The sequence below is a fragment of the Hemitrygon akajei genome, chromosome 21 (genome assembly GCF_048418815.1).
Source record: "Hemitrygon akajei chromosome 21, sHemAka1.3, whole genome shotgun sequence".
In the NCBI taxonomy this organism is placed as follows: Eukaryota; Metazoa; Chordata; class Chondrichthyes; order Myliobatiformes; family Dasyatidae; genus Hemitrygon; species Hemitrygon akajei.
In genome coordinates, this window is record NC_133144.1 from 66,205,255 (window position 1) to 66,229,219 (window position 23,965).

Sequence of the window (23,965 nt, forward strand, 5' to 3'; positions counted from 1 at the left end):
TGGTAACATGAATGTAAAAGGACAGCAGGGGCTCACTGGACCAGGACACATGACCGTGCTGTAGCTCTAAATAAAAGAGGTGGCACCTCCAGAAAGTGGCAACCAATACCAAGGACATTCTCCACACAGTACATGCTCTTTTCTCATTACTACCACATAGGTTGTTTGCCCATCTTGTTATGGTGCATTGACTCTATATATATATATAGACAGACACACATACACTTTGGCCCATGGCCTCCTCTTGTGCCAAGATGAGACCACCCTCAGAATGCAGGAGCAACACCTTATATTCCGTCTGGGTAGCCTCTAACCTGATGGCATAAATATTGACTTCTCCTTCCTGTAAAATAAAAATCCCCCCTCCTCCACTCTTCTTCTATTCCCCACTCTAGCCTCTTGTCTCTTCTCACCTCCCCCCGATTTCCCTCCTCCTTCCCTTTCTCCCATGATCCACTCTCCTCTATTTACTTTGAACTTTAATATACTCAGCAGGAGGAACACTGATGCAATACAAAGTAATTCAACAACTTTTGGTGTTTTTCACAAAGTCCTAAAGCATGGTAGCTGTGGGATCGATCTCAACATTCAAGAGAAGCTTGGACAAGTACATGGATGGGAGGGGTACAGAGGGTGCAGGTCACTGGGGCCAGGCAGAATAACAGTTTGTTGCAGAACTAGATGGGCTTAAGGGCCTGTTTCTGTGCTGTAGTGCTGTATGATTGGGTTCTTTTTATTGAGTTTCAGGACTTACATGAAGATCTGATCACATTTTAGGTCATATTTATGCAGAAACAGAGAAAATTCTACAGGATTCATAAACTTTCTAGCACCACTGTATATGGCGAATAAAGTTGAAACCTGATCCTTGAAAAGACTACCTCCAACAACTGTAGTGCTCCCAGTAATCTATCTGAGTTACACAGGACTTTGTATTAGTTTTGGTCCATGTACACAGTGCAAAGCTTGTCTTGCAAACTGTTGGACGAGAAGAACCTGTTACTGTGATATCTCCAGAAAGTGGCATCCAATACTAAGGACCCTCAGCACACAGCACCACTCACATCTACAGTGAGGAAATGCTTTTGGCTGGTTATGGATAGATTCAACTCCTGCCTCAGCAAGGACCTGGACCCAATTAAATTTGCTTATCACCTAAATTGGTCTACAACAGAGGTAATCTCATTGGCTCTCCATGCAGCCTTTGATCACCTGGACAATACAAATATTTATGTCAGGATGCTGTTTATTGACAACGGCTCAGCCTTTAACACAATCATTCCTACAATTCTGATTGAAAAGCTCCAAAACATGGGCCTCTGTACCTCCCTCTGCAACCGGTGACTTCCTCACCGGAAGACCACATCTGTGCTGACTGAAAACAACACCTCCACCTTGTTGAATGAAAATCAACACTGGCACACCTCAAGGATGCTTAGCGCACTGCTCTACTCTCTCTACACCCATGACTCTGTGGCTAGGCACAGCTCAAATGCCACCTATAAATTTTCTGATAATACACCCATTGCTGGCAGAATCTCAGATGGTGAAGAGAAGGTGCACAGGAACGAGATATACTAGCTACTGGAGTGGTGTCCGAGCAACAATCTTACACTCAACATCAGTAAGATCCAAGAACTGATTGTGGACTTCAGAAAGGGTAGGGCAAGGGAACACACACCTCTCCCCATAGAGGGATCGGAAGTGAAAAGAGTGAGCAATTTCAAGTTCCTGCATGTCAATATCTTTGAGGATCTATCCTGGACCTGATGTGTTGTTGCAGCTATCAAGAAGGCATGACAGCAGCTATATTTCATTAGGAGTTTGAGAAGATTTGATAATGTCACCAAAAACACTCACAAATTTCTACAGATGTACTATGGAGAGCATTCTAACTGGCTGCATCATCATCTGGTATGGGGTGGAAGGGGGAAGGGCTACTGAACAGCATCGTAGTAAGCAGCAAAGAGTTGTAAACTTAGTCAGCTACATCATGGGCACTAGCCTCCGTAGTATCCAAGATATCTTCAAGGAGTGGTGCCTCAAAAAGGCAGCATCCATTATTCAGGACCCCCATCACGCAGGACATGCCCTCTTCTCATTGCTACCACCAGGAGGAACAGAAGCTCAACGATTCATGAACAGCTTCTTCCCCTCTGCCTTCCAATTTTTGGATGGACATTGAACCCATGAACACTACCACACAACTTTATTTCTATCTTTTGCACTACTTAACTATTTAATATCTATCTACTGTAATTCAGTTTTTCTCCATTATTATATACTGTACTGTACTGCTGCCAGAAATCTCACGGCATATGCCAGTGATATTAAATCTGATCCGATTCACACAGAACAAATCATTACACTGTGCTCTGAGCTAGCATGAGGTAAAGCAATAACAATGCAGAATAAAGTGTAAAAACCACAACAAGTGTAGTACAAGTAAATCATAGGGGGCAAGATCATAAGGTAGATTGTGAGGCCAAAGATCCAACAGTACCAAACAGAAACTGTCCTTGAGCCTGGTGGTACGTGCTTTCAGGTTTTTGTACCTTCTCCCAGTGGTGGAGGGGAGAAGAGAGTTGTCCAGGGTGGGGATTCTTTGACTATGCAGACTGCTTTAGCAAGGCAATATGAAGTGTACACAGAATCCATGGAAAGGAGGCTGTTATACTGGACATCCATGCAGTGCTGTGTCCACAACTCTCCGCAGTTTCCAACGGTCACAGGCAGAAGAGTTACCAAGAGTTATGCCTCCGGACAGAATACTTTCTGTGGTGGATCGATAAAAATTGGCAAGAGTCGACAAGACATGGCTAATTTCTTTAGCTCCGGAGCAGCAAGGGGGTTGGGTGAGCTTTCTCATCCCTGGCGTCAATGTGCTGGCACCAGTACAAGAGGCTCAAGTAATAATCTCCTAACTCAAAGGCCAAATGGCCACAGCTGATGGTCTACTCCCAATGGTGACATTCAGGAAAGCCAAGGGATAATAAAAAAAAAAGTTACCTGAACACAACAGGAGACGGCCCACAGAACTTATGGAGCGTTTTCTTGATGTTGTCACTGAGGGTAGATTCATCAAGATACCAGGTGCTCTGGTCTGAAGCAGATGGCCCGGCAGTGGGATCTGTCAATAGCAATGAGGTATTTTTCAAATGAGTTCAACATTTCCTGCAGAGAACGTCTGGCAAGAGTTAGACTTTTCTTTCCCTTCACTGGCTTATTGCGCTCCACAAAGAATCACCCATCCCCCAATCTTCAGGCACAGCAGAATACCTCCAGTCTCAAAATCAACCATACAAAAGCACCTGGGTACCAAACCATGAACAACTTGACCCTCTAAAGAAACAACAGCTAAATGAAAGCAAATGGGACTTGCTTAGTGGGTGCCATGGTCTGCAAGGATAAGATGGGCTGAAGGGCCTGCTTTCAAGCTGTATCACTCTGTCAGCATATCCTTCTGCTTTCTTACCACTTGTGTGCTATTTAGCTACTTTAGCCAAGGTAGAACCTCCAAGAGGACCACAACTTTGTCAAAGGTTTGGAGGCTTCCACGCTTCAGTGACCTGGAGAGCCATGTTGGCTGGAGTCAGAAATTTATGCTTTGGCTCTTTGTAGGGTCACCCATGTCAAATAGGCCAAGGGGCAGAGGTCAGACTAAAAGCGGTTCACCGATCCTCCAGGTTCGGGGTTCAGCTCAGAGCTAACCACCCTGACTGGTCAAAAAACAATTGTTACTGAAACACAATGAAGAATCCTTCTGTACAGATGGAGATAGAGGACCCTCATTGCTTCCCCAAACACCAGCGGTATAAATGGGCAGTAAGTGAGGTAGAGGGGGACATGGGAAAGGCAGATTAAAGGAAAACCATGAAGTGCTCTACACATACAGGAAGAACAGAAGGATAACTACAGTAAAGGTAGGACCACACAAGGATTAAGGGGGAATACATACTAAATGCTGGAGGAACTCAGCAGGCCAGGCAGCATCTATGGAAAAAAAGTACAGTTGACATTTCAAGCTGAAACTCTTCAGGACAGGTTTCAGCCCGAAACCTCAGCTGTACTTTTTTCCATAGATGCTGCCTGGCCTGCTGAGTTCCTCCAGCATTTTGAGAGTGTTGTTCGGATTTCCAGCATCTGCAGATTTTCTCTTGTTTCTGATTAAGAGGGAACATGTGCCTGGACTTGGAGGAGGTAATGAAGGTCCTCAATAAATAGTTTCAGTGTTCACCAGTGAGAGGGACTTTGATGAATGTGAGGTCTCTGTAGAACAGAGTACGGTGTTGGAGCATATTGTGGTTAAAAAGAGGAGTGTTGGAACTTCTGAAAAATGTAAGTTTGGATAAGATCTGGAGCCAGGTGAAATATACCCCGGGTTACTATTGGAAGCAAAGGAAGAGTTTGCTGGGGCACTGATGACAATCTCTGCAACCTCACTGGCCACAGGAATATTACCAGAGGATTGGAGAATGGCATTTGTTGTTTCGTTGTTCAAGAGTAGGAATAACACTGGGAATTATAGACCAGTGAGTCTTACTACAGTGGTGGGCAAACTATTGGAGAGGATTCTCAGAGACAGGATTTACGATCATTTTGAGACACAGTCTGCATGACTTTGCGAGAGGCAAGTCATGTCTCACAAACCGGACTGAATTCTTTGAAGATGTGACAAAGCACACTGTGGAAGGTAGAGCAGTGGATATGGTGTACATGGATTTTAGTAAGGCATTTGATAAGCTTCCCCACAGTATGCTTATTCAGAAAGTCAGGAGGCATGGATTCCAGAAACTAGGCTGTATGTATTTGGAATTTACATACCCGCAGAGGGTAAGAGTAGATGGGAGATTATTCTGCCTGGAGATTGGTGATGAGTGGTGTTCTGCAGAGATCTGTTCTGGGATCCCTAATCTTGGTGATTTTCATAAGTGACATGTATGAGGAAATGGATGGGTGGGTTAGTGAGTTTACAGATAACACACAAATTAATGGTATTGTGGCTAGTGTAGAAGATTGTTGCAGCTAGCAACAGGATACAAAGCTGAGCTGAGAAGTGGCAGATGGAGTTCAATCCCAAAATGTCTGAGGTGGTACCATTTGGATTATTGAACTTGAAGCCACAGGTCAGGGTTAGTGGCAAGATTCTTAATGGTGTGGGGGAGCAGAGAAAATCCAAGATGGTGTTGATGAGATACGGCAACATTTAGCCAGCAGCTAACAAAACTATAAGCTATTCTATTAAATTATATTTTTTTATGGACAACAATCTTTGTAATCTGCAGCCCGTAATTTCTCGTTGGTAGTTGTGCTTTTGAATTGACTGAACAATCTAGCATTTTTGTGGTATCCTGTAAGTTTTGGTGAAATGGACTCTCAAAAATGCAGGTACAGCTGTGGAGACCTTTGCTCGAATGGACTTTGGGCTGGAATGAAACGATGGGACCCAGGCTCAAAAGCAAAAAAAAAAAACTGATGTTTAGACAATTGAAGTACCAAGCCAGATTAAAAAGATCAGGGCCGAGGGTGAAAAATGAGCAGGTGTTCAGCTCACTAATCCAAGAGGCTTTACTCACCTCAGCGCTGACCTGACTCTGCAGCTGTGGCCTACTGCAGTGCTGAACTGGCTGCTGAGCTGTGGGCTCACTTTTGGGGACTCTACGGTTCATGTTCTGTGTATAATTTGCTTAATTTTTTATTGTTTGCACAAATATTTTTTTCCTCATCACAGATGTTTGACAGTCTTTGCTGTGTGAGGCTTTTCATGGATTCCTTTGTTTTGTGGCTGCCTGCAAGAAGATGAATCTCAAGGTTGTATATGACATACTTTCTTTGATAATAAATGTACTTTGAATTTTGATCTCTGCGTGCAAGTCCGTAGATGCCTCAGTATTGAGAGGGTCATTAAGAAGGCATATAGTGTGTTGGTTTCATGAGTCTAGGGATTGAGTTCAAGAGCATTAGTGAGGTAATGTTACGGCTCTTTAAAACTCTAGTTAGATCACACTTGGAATATGATGTTTAGTTCTGGTCACCTCATTACAGAAAGGATGTGGAAGCTTTAGTGAGGATGCAGAGGAGATTTACCAGGATACTGCAAGGATTAGACAGCATGTTTTGTGATCTCAGCCCAAAGCCCATGAAGTACTTTTGAAGTAAATCAGAATATGTTGAGAGAGTGTCTAGCAGGACAGGCAGCATCTTGTGGATAGAAACGTACATAGTGTTGCATGTCAATAACCTTTATTGGAATATCTGAAGAAATGGTAATGATCTGGATTGTAAATTTGACCAAGTATTTCCAGTACTTTCTGCATCAGATTTATGGCATTTACATTTTTTTGTAAGATTGTGTAGCATACAAAATGTAACAACCACCAGTTTTCTACAAACTTCCCTGTTCTCCAAAATGCCACTTGGGATCTCTTACATCCATCTGATTGGTCATAGTTTAATGAGACGTGCCAGTTTGGCTATCCACAGCAGTTCCAGCAAGATTATTTATATCAACTCAGAAAGCTCAAACTTCCAAATAAGGCATCTGTGCCAAGCCCACCCCAAACTGTGCTGCAGTGTTAACTTCCTCACGGTGCCCATGGCAGAGTGCCAACTCTCTGCAGTTACACAGAGAACCTGGATGCTTTGCCAACAGCCACTTACCCTTGATGTGGGATGGGTAACCCAGCGTAGTTCAAAGTACCACGCTAACAGACAGACACATTTCACATCACTTGCATTTTGTTCCAAGTCTGTTCCTTCTTGTAAAACTTGCGTATAATTTTGTTTAATTTTTGGTTTCCTTATGCATGTTGCTCATCTGATGCCCTGTGCCTGTGGTGCTGCTGCAAGCTCACTCACTGGCCACTCTATTAACGACACCTGCTCGTTCATGCAGTTATCTTATCAGCCAATCAAGTGGCAGGAATGTCATTGAAGTGAATTGACTTTACTTCTTACATCCTACACATACATGAGTAAAAATCTTTACATTACATCTCTGTCTAAATGTGCAATCATAGCAATAGAACAGTCTATGTAACATACAAAAACACTCAAATCAGCGTGAGTTAATCAGTCTGACGGCCTGGTGGAAGAAGCTGTCCCAGAGCCTGTTGGTCCTGGCTTTTACGCTGCCATACTGTTTCCCGGATGGTAGCAGCGGGAATAGATTGTGGTTGGAGTGACTCGGGTCCCCAATGACCCTTTGGATGCTTTTTCACACCTGTCTTTGTAAGTGTCCTGGATCATAGGAAGTTCACAACTGCAAGTGCGCTGGTCGGTCTGCACCACTCTCCGCAGAGTCTTGTGATTGAGGGAGGTACAGTTCCCATACCAGGCAGTGATGCAGCCAGTCAGGATACTCTCAATTGTCCCCCTGTAGAAACACAGAAAACCTACAGCACAATACAGGCCATTCGGCCCACAATGCTGTGCCAAACATATCCTTACCTTAAAACTCCCTAGGCTTACTCATAGCCCTGTTTTTCTGAGCTCCATCTACCTGTCCAGGAGTCTCTTAAAAGACCCTATCGTATCTGCCTCCATCACTGTCGCCAGGAGCCCATTCCACACACTCACCACTCTCTGAGTAAAAAACTTACCCCTGACATCTACTCTGTACCTACTTCCAAGCACCTTAAAATTATGCCCTCTCATGCTAGCCACCTCAGCCCTGGGAAAAACCTCTGACTATCCACACGATCAATGCCTCTCATCATCTTGTACACCTCTATCAGGTCACCTCTCATCCTCCGTTGCTCCAACAAGAAAAGGCCAAGTTCACTCAACTTACTCTCATAAGGCAAGTTCCCCAATCCGATAACGAGGAGCAGATAGGGAAACAGATCTCGGAAAGGTGTAATAATAACAGAGTTGTCATAATGGGAGATTTTAATTTCCCAAATACGAATTGGCATCTCACTAGAGCAAAGGGTTTAGATGGGGTGGAGTTTGTTAGGTGTGTTCAGGAAGGTTTCTTGACACAATATGTAGATAAGCCTACAAGAGGAGAGGCTGTACTTGATTTGGTATGGGGTAATGAACCTGATCAGGTGTCAGATCTCTCAGTTGGAGATCATTTTCGAGATACTGATCATAATTCTATCTCCTTTACAGTAGCATTGGAGAGAGATAGGAACAGACAAGTTAGAAAAGCGTTTAATTGGAGTAAGGGGAATTATGAGGCTATCAGGTAGGAAATTGAAAGCTTAAATTGGAAACGGATGTTCTCAGGGAAAAGTACGGAAGAAATGTGGCAAATATTCAGGGGATATTTGTGTACAGTTCGGTGTAGATACGTTCCAAAGAGACAGGGAAGTTATGATAGGGTACAGGAACCGTGGTGTACAAAGGCTGTAATAAATCTAGTCAAGAAGAAAAGCTTACCAAAAGGTTCAGAGAGCTAGGTAATGTTAGAGATCTAGAAGATTATAAGGCTACTAGGAAGGAGCTTAAGAAGGAAATTAGGAGACCCAGAAGGAGCCATGAGAAGGTCTTGGCAGACAGAATTAAGGGAAACCCCAAGGCATTCTACAAGTATGTGAAAAGCAAGAGGATAAGACGTGAAAGAATAGGACCTATCAAGTGTGACAGTGGGAAAGCGTGTATGGAACTGGAGGAAATAACAGAGGTACTTAATGAATACTTTACTTCAAGTATTCATTATGGAAAAGGATCTTAATGATTGTAGTGATGACTTGCAGCAGACTAAAAAGCTTGAGCTTCCGCTCTGTGATAAATGCAAGAGGGGCGTGGCCTCTCTCATTCATATGTACTGGTTCTGTCCTAGCTTGGAGAAATTCTGGAAAGATGTCTTCACTACATTATCGAGTATTCTGAATCAGCACCTAGAACCTAACCCCTTAATTGCTCTGTTCGGTTTTTGAGGCGAGACAGATTTATGTCTGGGTCCGACCAAATGCCGAATACTATCCTTTGCCTCTCTCCTGGCGAGACGCTTGATCCTCCTTAGATGGAGAGATGTTGCCCCGCCCACTCATGCGCAATGGCTTAACCACATTATGGCCTGCTTGGACCTCGAAAAAATTCATTATTCAGTTCTTAATTCGGATCTAAAGTTCCATAAGGTCTGGGGACCTTTTATCGAGTACTTTCATAACCTTCCTCTTGACTAGGGTTCTTTTTTTCTTTTTTTTTCTTCTTTTCGGTCCCTTGCTTTCAGCTCCCTTTTTTTTTCTGGTAGCAGGCATTATTAATTATCCTCTGTTGCTAAGTGTATTCACAGTCTGGGAGTTTGACTGTCCGGACTTATACTCTTTATACTGTGTGGTGGTTGGTCTGGAGTTGTTGTTGTTTTTTTCTTGTGTTGTGGGGCTTGGGGAGGACACTAAGCTCACTTGTCTTTAATTTAGGTGCTTTTTTGTTAAATTCTCTTCCTTTGTAGCATATTGTTATTGTATGCTTAATCTTGCACTGTATTAATGCTCCTCATTGGGATTTGGGGTTTTTAATTTTGTAAAATGTTTTGAAAAACTAATAAAAAAATTGAAAAAAAAAAGCTTGAGCTTGTAGATATTAATACAGAGGATGTGCTGGGGCTTTTGGAAAGCATCAAGTTGGATAAGTCTGCGGGACCAGACGAAATGTACCCCAGGCTACTGTGAGAGCGAGGGAGGAGATTGCTGAGCCTCTGGCAATGATCTCTGCATCATCAATGGGGACGGGAGAGGCTTCCGAAGATTGGAGGGTTGCGGATGTCAAAGGGTTTTTCCCAGGGCTGAAATGGTTGCCACAAGAGGACACAGGTTTAAGGTGCTGGGGAGTAGGTACAGAGGAGATGTCAGGGGTAAGTTTTTTACTCAGAGAGTGGTGAGTGTGTGGAATGGGCTGCCGACAATGGTGGTGGTGATGGATACGATAGGTTCTTTTAAGAGGCTTTTAGATAGGTACATGGAGCTCAGTAAAATAGAGGGCTATAGGTAAGACTAGTAATTTCTAAGGTAGGGACATGTTCGGCACAACTTTGTGGGCCAAAGGGCCTGTATTGAGCTGTAGGCTTACTATGTTTCAATCCAGGCAACATCCTGGTAAATCTCCTCTGCACCCTTTCGATAGGTTTCCACATCCTTCCTGTAGTGAGGCAACCTGAGCTGAGCACAGTACTCCATGTGGGGTCTATTGGTGCCAGATGGGGTGGTTTGAATATCTCTGAATCAGCTAATTTCCTGGGATTTTCACACACGAAAACTCTAGAGTTTACAGAGAATGGTGCAAGAAACAAAAAAAATTCCTGCGAGAAGCAGTTCTGTGGGCAAAAACACCTTGTTAGTGAAAGAGGTCAGAGGAGAATGGCCAGACTGGTTCAAACTGACAGGAAGGCAACAGTAACTCAAATAACCACACGGTGTGCAGAAGAGCATCTCTGAATGTACAACATGTCAAACCTTGAAGTGGATGGGCCACAGCTACAGAAGACCATGAACATACAGAAACACACTCAGTGGCCACTAGTAAGCCCCCCGTACCTAATAAAGTGCCCACTCAGTGTAATCGTCATTGCAACTGTAATTGTACATTTGATAATAAACTCCATTTGAGTTAATCAAAAAACACTTCACTGAATGTGAATCAATGACTTTCCTTTCCCACTTTATTAAACATTACACTCTTCCCTCAAGCAATGCATGCAAAGCACTGGAGGATCTCAGCAGGTCAGGCAGCATCTATGGAAATGAATAAACTGTCAATGTTTCAGGCTGAGACCCTTCATCAGGACTGGAAATGATAGGTGAATTCAGGTGGGTTGGAAAGTTAAAGGGCCGGAGAAGAAGGACTCTGACCGGAGTAGACAGTGGATCATGGCAGAAAGGGAAGGAGAATGGCACCAGAGGGATGTGATAGCTAGGTGAGGAGAAGTGACCAGGAAGAGGGAAGGGGGAGGGAGGAAAAATTACTTGAAGTTGGAGAAATAGATGTTCATATCATCCAGTTGGAGGCTAACTAGACAGAATATGAGGCGTTGCTCCTCCAACCCAAGAGTGGCCTCACTGTGGCATTGGAAGAGACCAAGGACCAACATGTCAGATGCAAATTGGGATTGGAATTAAATGGTTGGCCACCGAGAAATGCTGCTTTTTGTGGAGCAAAGGTGCTCAACAAAGCCACTCTCATCTTGCTGTTTATATTAAAAATGTGACATTCCCATCATTTCTCACTCTTGCATGATCTCATTCTTCAGCGGTTACCAAGGTTTCAGTCAGTAAATCCCAATCAATATTGGAAAGCTGTATTAGCTCAAATGCAGAAACAACAAACGAGTTACTACAAGTAATTAGCGCTGGTCTCCTGGGGGTTTACCGCTCGTCAGTTGCGGACATTGCCATATTAATTGAAAGAGCAGGCTTAATGAGCGTCTCCCTGTGGAATCTATGGCCCAAAGCATCAAGATGTAATTTCTACCACACTTACCAACCATCTAATGAAGTCACATTGCAAATCAAGTATTCTGTAAAATACATCAATCTTAGCCAAGTGACAATCTCTTTGAGCAAAGGAGGATGAGAGGTGTCTTGATAGAGATGTTTATGATGATAGAGATCTATACGACAGAGATGCGTACGGTAATAGAGAGGCAAGGATCGAGTGGACAACCATAACACATGAGCAGAATTGGGCCATTTGGCTGTCGAGTCTACTCCATTTATTTCCCTCTCAGTCTCCGTGCCCTTTTCCCAGAGCGGCAATGGTTAGTATGAGGAGACATGCTGGGGGGTGATTGGAGGAAAGTAAAGAGGAGGTAAGATTTTTGTAACACAGAGAGGTGCAGGTATGTGGAACACACTGCCAGGGGTGGTGATTGAGGAAGATACACTAGGAACGTTTTTGAAGCTCTTAGATAGCCACATGGATGAAAGGAAAATGGCGGCTATGTGGGAGGGAAGGGTTAGATTGATCTTAGATTAAGTTAAAAGTTCGACACAATATTGTGGGCTGAAGAACCTGTACTGTACTGTAATGTCCTATGTAGTCACAGCTATTTTCTTTGTCCTTCTCCAGAAGCCTAGGGAAGTCCCTAACTGTTTACACTGTACACTTATTTTCAGGGTTATATATATTAATGACATTTTCTCAGTCCTAATGATGATGATTTGTGAAGTTTCCTGTCAGTTAGGCTTGTGACTACACTGGGATTGATTTTATTCAACTACATCACGCTCTGGTACGGGAATAGGAGGCATCCGACCACAAGACCCTGAAAAGGATCGCACGGGCTGCTGAGAGGATCCTTGGGGTCTCTCTTCCGCCCATCTGAGATACTTATTGTGAGTACTGCATGCAGGTCCTTAGCATTGTCAATGACCCCTCCCATCCAGCCAACAAACCATCAGGCAGGAGGTACCGTAGGACTGTCAGGATAGGAAACAGCCTCTTCCCCCAGGCTGAGAGATTACTGAACTCCCTGTCACCACCAGGTCTCATCACGTGTGAAGCACCAAGCGTCACACTGTTTACTTTTCAACTTGTGTCTTAAATACACCTTATGCTAAAATGTCAATCTTCGGGAATATATTTTATTATTTGTTAATTTACTTGTGGTAATATGACTATGTGTTGTGTGTGAGTTATATGTACCTTGGTCCGGAGAAACGTTGTTTTGTTTGGCGGTGTACGTGTATGGATGAATGTCAATAAACTTGAACTTCTCCACACAGAAGCGGGTGGAACAATCCTCCAACTCAGTGCTAATATCCTGCTTCAATGGCAGGCATGGTCTTTGTAATAAACACAAGAGATCCCACAGATGCAAGAAACTTAAAGCAACAATTCTGGAGGGACTCATCAGGCCAGGCAGCAACTACGAAGAGGAATAAACAGTCGATAGCTAAGGCTGAGCCGCTTCATCAGGACTGGAGAGGAAGGCGAAAGATGTCAGAATAAGATGGGCGGAGGGGAAGGAATACAAGCTAGATTGTAAACACAAGGAAATCTGCAGATGCTGGAAATTCAAACAGCAACACACACAAAATGCTGGTAGAACACAGCAGGCCAGGCAGCATCTATAGGGAGAAGCGATGTCGATGTTTCGGGCCGAGACCCTTCGTCAGGACTAACCGAAAGGGAAGATAGTAAGAGATTTGAAAGTAGAGGGGGGAGGGGGAAATGCAAAATGATAGGAGAAGACCGGAGGGGGTGGGATGAAGCTAAGAGCTGGAAAGGTGATTGGCGAAAGTGATACAGAGCTGGAGAAGGGAAAGGATCATGGGACGGGAGGCCTCAGGAGAAAGAAAGGGGCGGTGGAGCACCAGAGGGAGATGGAGAACAGGCCATCAACTAAATATGTCAGGGATGGGGTAAGAAGGGGAGGAGGGGCATTAACGGAAGTTAGAGAAGTCAATGTTCATGCCATCAGGTTGGAGGCTACCCAGCCGGTATACAAGGTGTTGTTCCTCCAACCTGAGTTTGGATTCATTTTGACAATAGAGGAGGCCATGGATAGACATATCAGAATGGGAATGGGACGTGGAATTAAAATGTGTGGCCACTGGGAGATCCTGCTTTTTCTGGAGGACCGAGCATAGGTGTTCCACGAAACGGTCTCCCAGTCTGTGTCGGGTCTCACCAATATATAAAAGGCCACACCGGGAGCACCGGACGCAGTATACCACACCAGCCAACTCACAGGTGAAGTGTCGCCTCACCTGGAAGGACTGTCTGAGGTCCTGAATGGTGGTGAGGGAGGAAGTGTAAGGGCAGGTGTAGCACTTGTTCCGTTTACAAGGATAAGTGCCAGGAGGGAGATCGGTGGGAAGGAATGGGGGAGACGAGTGGACAAGGGAGTTGCGTAGGGAGCGATCCCTGCGAAAAGCAGAAAGGGGGGGGGGAGGGAAAAATGTGTTTGGTAGTGGGATCCCGTTGGAGGTGGCGGAAGTTACGGAGAATTATATGTTGGACCTGGAGGCTGATGGGGTGGTAGATAAGAACAAGGGGAACCCTATCCCGAGTGGGGTGGCGGGTGGATGGGGTGAGGGCAGATGTGCGGGAAATGGGAGAGATGCGTTTGAGAGCAGAGTTGATGGTGGACGAAGGGAAGCCCCTTTGCTTAAAAAAGGAAGACATCTCCTTCGTCCTGGAATGAAAAGCCTCATCCTGAGAGCAGATGCGGTGGAGACGGAGGAATTGTGAGAAGGGGATAGCCTTTTTGCAAGAGACAGGGTGGGAAGAGGAATAGTCCAGGTAGCTGTGAGAGTCTGTAGGTTTATAGCAGATATCAGTATATAGGCCGTCTCCAGAGATGGAGACAGAAAGATCAAGAAAGGGGAGGGAGGTGTCGGAAATGGACCAGGTAAATTTGAGGGCAGGGTGAAAGTTGGAGGCAAAGTTAATGAAGTCAACGAGCTCAGCATGCGTGCAGGAGGCAGCGCCAATGCAGTCGTCGATGTAGCGAAGGAAAAGAGGGGGATGGATACCGGCATAGCCCTGGAACATGGACTGTTCCACAAAGCCAACAAAAAGGCAGGCATAACTGGGACCCATACGGGTGCCCATGGCTACACCCTTGGTTTGGAGGAAGTGGGAGGAGCCAAAGGAAAACTATTGAGAGTAAGAACTAATTCCGCTAGACGGAGGAGAGTGGTGGTAGAGGGGATTTGGTTAGGTCTGGAATCCAAAAAAAACCGAAGAGCTTCGAGACCATCTCGGTGGGGGATGGAGGTATATAGGGACTGGACGTCCATGGTGAAAATAAGACGGAGGGGGCCAGGGAACTTAAAATCATTGAAAAAATTCAAAGCATGAGAAGTGTCATGAACATAGGTGGGAAGAGATTGAACAAGGGGGGGATAAGACAGTGTCAAGGTATGCAGAAATGAGTTCAGTGGGGCAGGAGCAAGCTGAGACAATAGGTCTACCTGGACAGGCAGGTTTGTGGATCTTGGGTAGGAGGTAGAAATGGGAAGTGTGGGGTGTGGGAACTATGAGGTTTGTGGCAGTGGATGGGAGATCCCCCGAGCTAATAAGGTTGGTGATGGTATTGGAGTCAATGGCCTGGTGCTCCTTAGTGGGATCATGATCAAGGGGTAAATAAGAGGTGTTATCAGAGAGTTGTCGCTGTGCCTTGGCCAGGTAGACGTCAGTACGCCAGACAACAACAGCTCCCCCCTTATCAGCAGGTTTTATAGTGAGGTTGGGATTGGTGCGGAGGGAGCGGAGAGCAGAGCGTTCGGAAGGAGTGAGGTTCGAATTGGAACAGGGTGTGGTGAAGTCAAGATGGTTGATGTCTCGTCGGCAATTAGCAATAAAGAGATCCAGAGCAGGCAGAAGACCAGAGCGGGGTGTCCATGAAGAGAAGGAGGGTTGAAGACGGGAGAAGGGGTCATCGGTGGGGGTTGGAGAGTCCTTGTCCAAGAAGTAAGCTCAGAGACGGAGACGGCGGAAGAAGAGTTCAGCGTCATGGCGTACGCAGTTAGTCCAGACGAAGGGTCTCGGCCCGAAACGTCGACATCGCTTCTCCCTATAGATGCTGCCTAGCCTGCTGTGTTCTACAAGCTAGACTGTGATAGGTGAAGCCAGGTGGGTGGGGGGGAGAGATGAAGTAAGAAGCTGGGAGGTGATGGGTGGAAAAGATAAAGGACTGGAGAAGAACGAATTTGATAGGAGAGGAGTTGGCCATGGGAGGAAGGGAAGGAGGAGAGACACTAGGGGGTGGTGATAGGCAGGTGTGGAGAAGAGGTAAATGGGAAAAGTGCAAAATTGAAAAAGAGGGATGGGAGAGGGAGAAAACTCTTTGTAATAATTTGGCTTCCCTTGCTCTAAAAAGATATTTTTTAATTGAGACTTGTATGAACCCCAATGTAAAGCATTGATCACTTCTATCTGATGGACTGACATAATGCACAGCTGTCAAACATCAGCTAGCGTATTCACATCTTTTCACATCCCAGAACTGCCACCAGATCAATGTCACCCCTTTTACACACACATCACTGTCATTACTGAGTCAATTACATATCCCTGCATTGATGGAGGAAGAACTGGCAAGTTACAGTCTGCAAGTGAAAAGGCATCAGTCTATAAAAAGACTACACCAGACGTGGGTTACCTGGAGCCCCGCAGACTGTGTTAATTGCTGTCGACTGAGATGAAAGCAACTCATCGAGGAGCCTCTGTGCAGTGGGGAGAATCTACCGAGAGAAAGGAGGGTGAGAGAGACAGATAAATACACAGGGAACAACAAAGAGAAGTCTCAATTGCTATGCCACAACATATCACTGATGTGCAGTATGTAAAAGGCAATTTATTTTGCATCCAAAACATTTGAAGCAATTCAGTCCACGTTGGGCTTGATGCCCAGTTACTCAGTTTAGATTTAATTCTGAAAATGATTGCGAAAACATTGTGAGAACTTATGTCCAATTTATTGATATTCAGAGGCTGTAGCCAGATGCTGCTTACCTGCTGAGGTAATTCACTGATCAAATATTGAGCAAATTTTTGAAGCTGGTCCCTCTGTAACCGGGACAGCGATTCAGACACTGGTGCTCGCAGGCAAACTGCAGATGCCTACAAAACAATTAAGAAATTATAAGTTTATTCAGGTGCTGAAGAGATGAATTGAGAATATTCTGCAATGGATCAGGCAGAACTGTAACAAATCCTGAAAGATATCAAGACTGCACTTGAAATATTGTGTGTAGTTCTGGTCACCTGGGTAAATGAAAAACGTTACTAAATTGAAAAGGGTGCAGAAAAGATTCATGATGATAGTATCTGGGACTCGAGGGCTTGAGTTATAAAATACAGAACATAGAAAGCCTCAGCACAGTACAGGCCATTCGGCCCACAATGCTGCACTGACCTTTTAACCTACTCCAAGATCAATCTAACAAATTTCTCAAATTTTCTTTCATTTGTGTGCCTATTTATGAGTCTCCTAAGTGTCCCTACTGTACATGCCCCTACCACCAGCCTCACGCACCCACCACTCTCTGTGTAAAACACCTACCTCTGACATCCCCCTATACTTTCTTCCAATCACCTTAAAATTATGCAATCTCCTATTAGCCATTGTCTCCCTGGGAAAAACGTTATGGCTCCAGCTCTAAACCCTTCCTATCCATGTACCTGTCCAAATGCATTCTAAAAATTGTTCATATACGTAGCTGCCTCAAACACTTCCTCTAGCAGCTTGTTCCGCACAACCAACACACTCTGGGTGAAAAGGTTCTCCCTCAGATTCCTATTAAACTTTTCTCCCTCTCACTTTAAACCTGTGCCGTACACCTCTTGATCCTCCATCCGCAGGATAAAAGATTGTGAATATTCACCCTATCTTTCTATGCCCCTTGTGATTTTATACACCCCAAAATGATCAGCCCATGTTCCCAAGCTCCAGTGCACCTGCTCAATCTCTCTGTGGCTCAATCCCTCGAGTCTCGGTAACATCCTCCGAAATTCTCTCTGCATTCTTTCCAGATTAGTGGCAAGCATGGGTTAAAAAGGGTTCAGCGGGCTTCTGGTCAAACACAGCAAAACAGGATGAGTTCTAGTTTTAAAGATTCCAATTCCCAATAAATTATATTTGCAACCAGGTTACATCATCTCCCACAGACACAATGAGCTATACGGTTCTTAGAAACGGAATTCCAGAAACCAATTTATGAAGTCACAGGAGAAAACTTGCTACCTTTGAAATACAGAGTTATTCAATAACAGAGGTTGCAGGGATATTTGTTCATTTCTATATGTTTATTTTCATCTTTTTATCCAATTCATTATGGGGGGTGGAAGGAGGGGTAAAGAGAGGGGGTGAAGGGGGTTAGGGGAGAGAGTGTGGTGGGGGAGAGAGTGCGGTGGGGAGAGAGTGTGGTGGGGGGAGAGAGGGGTGGGGGAGGGGGAGAGAGGGGTGGGGGAGGGGGAGAGAGGGGTGGGGGAGGGGGAGAGAGGGGTGGGGGAGGGGGGGGAGAGAGGGGGTGGAGGGGAGGCATGGGGGCAGACATGGGCAGAGAGTGGGGCGAGGGGAAGAAAGAAGGGGGGAGGGCAGAGAGATGTGGGGAAAGGAAGGGACAAAAGCCAGAGTAAGAAGCTAGGGAAGGGGAAGGAGCACAAGCTGTCAGATGAGTACAGTTTTGGTCTCCAGGGTTAAGGAAGGACATCCTGGCTGTAGAGGAAGTGCAGCGTAGATTCACAAGGTTAATTCCTGGGATGTCAGGACTGTCTTATGCAGAGAGGTTAGAGAGACTCGGCTTGTACACGCTGGAATTAAGGAGATTGAGAGGGGATCTGATTGCAACATATAAGATTATTAAGGGATTGGACAAGATAGAGGCAGGAAATATGTTCCAGATGCTGGGAGAGTCCAGTACCAGAGGGCATGGTTTGAGAATAAGGGGTAGGTCATTTAGGACAGAGTTAAGGAAAAACTTCTTCTCCCAGAGGGTTGTGGGGGTCTGGAATGCACTGCCTCGGAAGGCAGTGGAGGCCAATTCTCTGGATGCTTTCAAGAAGGAGCTAGGTAGGTATCTTATGGATAGGGGAATCAAGGGATATGGGGACAAGACAGGAACCGGGTATTGATAGTAGATGATCAGCCATGATCTCAGAATGGTGGTGCAGGCTCAAAGGGCCGAATGGTCTACTTCTGCACCTATTGTCTATTAGGGAGAATGTGTGTTGGTGAGATAACATTTGGAAATACATCTATCATTCTACTGGCCACTGCCTCCCAACTCAAGCTCATTCCACCAATCACCTCAGGCTCCCACTTCATTACTTCCCCTGGCCATCATCCTGCTTCCCCCCCCCCCCCACCCCCCCCAATATCCTGTTCCTCCTAGTTTACCAGATATTTGTTTTGTACTCAAAAGTTCTCAAGACTTACTCCTGAAGAGAGTAACCACTTCAACAGCAGTAAAACTGACAGAATCATTACATTGTGAAAGAAAAGACAACAGGTGCAAGGTCAATTAATAATTGAAGGAACACCACACTTGGGCTAACTGATAGGAAGCAGATGGCTGTGTGGAATTAACGTGCTATTACAGTGAATGACTAAGCTGACTGACTCTCTACATCTTGGTTTCACCTCAAGCTCTGCAAGGCTCCTCTTAATCTGAAACTCAACAGCAAATCATAGCTGTTTCTGGAAATGTATCTAATTTGATCTAGATCTCAATAGATTTAATCTTCCAGACCAGTCTACTAGGTGGGAACTTTTCAAAAGCCTGGATAAAGTCCATGCAGGCAACATTTTCCACCCTGCCCTCATCAATACTCCTGGTCACCTCGGCATGATAGTGTAATGGGTAACATAATGCTTTACAGTGCCAGCAATCTGAATTCAATTTCTGCCACAGTCTGGAAAGAGTTTGCAATGGTTTCCTCGGGCACACTGCATGGGGCAAAAGCACCTTAATGTTTGCCACAAACGATGCATTTCACTGTATACTTCGGTATTTTGATGAACTGTACATGTCACAAATAAACTTGATTCTTGATTGTCCAGGGCATGAAGAGATATGGGGAGAAGGCAGGAGATTGGGATTGCCGGATAACTGTTGGCTAACTATTACTTGGATTGCACTACCTGTATGTATAATCTATATTTTCATTTATATTTATCATTATTATTGTTATGAGCAGAGAGACAACATCTGCCGGAAGTAAATTCCTTGTATGTGGATAGGTACTTGGCGATTAAAGTCTGATTCTGATTCTGATTCTGAGAGGAAAGTTGGATCAGGCATGTTGAAATAGCGGAGCAGACTCGATGGGCCAAATGGCCTAATTCTGCTCCTATGTCTAATGTCTAAAGCAAATCTAATCTGACCAACCCCCCAACTTTACCAAGGCCACTTGACAGCTCTCCACAATAAAAATAGTACAATTTAGAACACTTACAATCACTATGAAATATGTTAATCAAACATTAACGAATGGTTGAAAATAAGATCTTGTAAAATTTTAACACGATTCTTTTATTTCATTTAGACATAGGCTCTTCCAGTCCAATAAGGTGCATCATCCAATTTAACCCTAACCTGACCAAAGGACAATTTACAATGACCAATTAACCTACTAACTGGTACGTTTTAAATTGTGGGAGGAAACTCGTGCTTGCAGGAAGGACGTACAAGCTTCGTACAGAGGGTGCTGGAGTTGAACTCCAAACTCTGGAACAGCCTGAGCTGTGGCAGCAAACTAATGAACTAATAATTCATCTCACACTTGACCACAATCAATAATAAATATCTGATCCTCTAAGACTGGCACGGAAATTTCTGTTGTGCAGAATGTTTTTAGCTCCAGTGATGGAGAATCGTTTGACAGAAACAACATCCACACTTCCATCTTCATACACAACCAAGTCCTGGTGTCAATTTTTTGGGAAGGGATCTATTGTATAAAGGCAGCAAGGCAGTGGTTATATTTCATTAAGAGTTTGAGGAGATTGGATTTGTCAGCTAAAACACTCGAAAACTTCCTACAGATGTCCCATGGAGAGCATTCTGAATGGCTTCATCACTGTTGGGTATGGCGGGGTGCTACTGCACAGGATCGAAGTAAGTTGCAGAAAGTTGTAAAATTAGTCAGCTCCATCATGGGTACTAGCCTCCACAGTATCCAAAACATCTTCAAGGAGCAATGCCTCAGGAAGGCAGTGTCCATCATTAAGGAACCTCACCACCCAGGACATGCCCTCTTCTCACTTCTACCATCAGGTACAGAAACCTAAAGGCACACACTCAGTGATTCACCAACAGCTTCTTCCCCTCTGCCATCTGACTTCTGAATGGACATTGAACCCATAAACACTACCTCACTATTTATTAAATTTCAGTGTTTGAACAACCTATTTTAACTATTTAATATATTAACTGTAATTCTGCTTTTTCTGTATTTATCATGTATTACATTGTATTGCTGCTGCAAAGTTAACAAATTTCATGACATATGCCGATGATATTAAACCTGATTCTAACGCATGTTGGCTATTTCAATGTCATACCCCTGCCACAACTTTTTAATTAAAAAAAGCAATTAAAAAGGTGCCACATAAACAATTCCAAGTGATTTAAGAAGGTTTTTCCAAAGAAAATGTGTTTCAGAAGCTGAGGTAATGCAGTGAACTCTGCCAATAGATTCACAGGTTGATTTTCCTTTTGTTCCAGCACAGTAGATTATCCAATTATTGAAAAGCACTCTGACTTGAAAACAGAGACACAAGACAGATAACAAGCCAATGGTCATAAATAACACCACACTTTGATCTCAACACACTGAAACTCCAAACTCAGTAATCCATAACTCTCGAACTGCTGAAAACTACAGCCATTTGCTTCAGGAGCCACACAGGAGAGAAATGCATCATCACCAGAGATTCCCTGAGTTTCTGCTTGACAGAAGTCAATAAACAAGAGACAGAGTTTAAAGCATGATACAGACTGATAATAAACACAAAAGATTCTGTAGATGCTGGAAATCTTGAGCAACACGCACAGAATACTGGAGAAACTCACAAAAAGGACTAAACTAGATTGGAATTTTGGTTGGCAAGTGCATGTTTCCATGCAATACGACTCAAAAGTTCAAAGTAGTATAAATTATTATAACCTTGAGATTCGTCTGCTTACAGCATGTCAGGTAGCATTTATGAAAGGGAATAAACAGTCGGCATTTCAGGCCAAGACCCTTCTTCAGGATTGGAAAGGAAGGGGACAGAAGCCATAATAGGAAGGTGGGGAGAGGAGTACAAGCTGGCAGAAGGGGAAGGTGGATAGGTGGGATAAATTAAGAAGCTGGGAGATGATAGGTGGAAGAGGTAGAGGGCTGAAGAAAGAGAAATCTGATAGGACAGGAGAGTGGACCATGAGAGAAAAGGACGGAGGAGGGGATCCAGAGGGAGGTGATAAGCAGATGAGAAGGGTTGAGAGGGTAAACTGAATGGGGAATAAAAAATGAGAGAACAGAGTGAGAGAAATAACTGGAAGCTTAAGAAATTAACATTCATGCCATCAGGTTGAAGGATACACAGACAAAATATGAGGTGTTGCTCCTCCAACTTGAGTGTGGCCTCATCATGGCAGAAGGGGAAGCCATAGATAGACATGTTGAAATGGGAATGGGAAATCAAATTGAAATGGGTGGCCATTGGGAAATCCTGCCTTTCGTGGTGGATGGAGTGAAGGTGCTCACTAACATAGAGGAGGGATTAAATTTATCTACCAGATTTCAGATTTATTTATCACATGTACATCGAAACATACAGTGAAATGTGACGTTTGTACAAGTGTCACCACACACTCCAGTGCCAATGTAGTGTGGCCACAATGCTCAGCAGAACAACACAGAACACAAGCAGCAAAACAAGCCCCGTTTCTCTTTCCCACCCTCCCATCCATATGGACAGTCTGCTGTCACTACAACCGAACACTACACTCCAAAACATGGTCTTATAAAGCTGCAACTCTGAGGGATCTATGGACGTGGACCCTCTGTTTCTCCACACTGCTAAGAATCCTGCCGTTCACCCTGTACTCTGCCTCCCAGTTTAACCTTCCAAAGTGAATGACCTCACACTTCTGGAGGCTGAACTCCATCTGCCACATCTCAGCCCAGATCTGCATCCTGTCAATCACTTGATATTCATTCACTCATTTTCATTTCAAACGGTTCGATTTAACATCAGAGAAAGTATACAACCTGAAATCCTTACTCTTCACAGAAACCATCTATGAAACAAGAAAATATGAATGATATAATATCAGAACCCCAAAGCCCCCCTTCACCCCTCCCATGAACAAGCAGCAGCAGCAATGATCCTCCCCCCCCCCCACACCCCCCCCATCAGAAGCACCACCATGCAAGCAACAGCAAAAGCACCCAAACAGACATTGGTCTAGAGTCCATCAAAAACTACTTCTCTATTTTCATTCATTTGATTTAACCCAGTGAAAACTGGGTGGATTTCCCAGCTCAAGAATGCCAAGGCTGGCAGAAGATCTCTCATATGCCCATCAACATCCAGTCCATCCGCCTGCACACACGAATGCCAAGGGGGTCTTAATCTTTAATCTTTGCAGGGAACTGAGGTACTCGGGGGAAGGTCACTTGGATACAGGGAGAACATACAAACCCCACACAGACAACGACAAGGTTCGGACTGAACCTATTTCCTCTCCTCCCCCATGACTTGTGTAATAGCAATGACTTCATACAACCCCACAACAGTAGGCATCCAGCTTTCTATACAGTGAGATGCAAGATGCCAAGCTTTGACAGCTTGAAGGGAAACAGACCATTTAATTTCTGAGCAAGTGCTGTTTTCTGCGTAAACATTCACTGTGCAATTCCAGAGTATTTACCAGATACTGTGGATATATATTTCAATCAGCCAAAATAATCAAACTTTGTGTTATTTTTATAAATTTCCTAAAAAAAAAGGTTCCAGGTACAAAAAAAAATCCTTGGTTTTCAATTCAGCATTCAGTTTTAATTCAAGTAAAATTGTACAAAGTATAAATTGATTGGAAAGAGATAAAGATAAGCTTTATTTGTCACATACACATCAAAACATAGGTACCTCTTGTACCTAATAAAGTGGCCACTGAGTGTATGTATGTGGTCTTCTGCTCTCTTGCCCATCTACTTCGAGGACTGAGATGTTCTGCATTCAAAGATGCTCTTCTGCACATCACTGTTATAAAATGTGGTTATTTGAGTTACTGTCACCTTCCTATCAGCTTAAAAACATCTGGCCATTCGCCACTGACATCTACTTCCTCAAGAGGCTAAAGAAATTTGCCATGGCTCCTTCTATCTTGCTGTTACCACTAATGATCAATTACTCATACAATAAGATGGAGCTTTCACTTCACAATTTACCTCATCATGAACTTGCATCTTGTCTGCCTGCACTGCACTTTCATAGATTCAAAGTATATTTATTATCAAATTACTCCCCAATGCCATTCGGCTTTACAATTCAACCGCCAGGGGTAAGAAATATTAA

General features: G+C 44.2%; 1 protein-coding gene across 2 annotated transcripts in view; it reads right to left on the reverse strand.

The window, feature by feature from the left end:
• The window catches only part of zswim8 (zinc finger, SWIM-type containing 8), a 176,582-nt gene that overhangs the window by 84,531 nt on the left and 68,086 nt on the right, over positions 1 to 23,965 (reverse strand). For both annotated transcript variants that reach the window (XM_073025635.1, XM_073025636.1), the window contains exons 6-8: positions 16,411 to 16,518; positions 16,058 to 16,139; positions 3,010 to 3,130 (exon numbers count right to left, since the gene is read on the reverse strand). In XM_073025635.1, the coding sequence (XP_072881736.1) occupies positions 3,010 to 3,130; positions 16,058 to 16,139; positions 16,411 to 16,518 (311 nt within the window). The remainder of the gene's footprint in view (positions 1 to 3,009; positions 3,131 to 16,057; positions 16,140 to 16,410; positions 16,519 to 23,965) is intronic.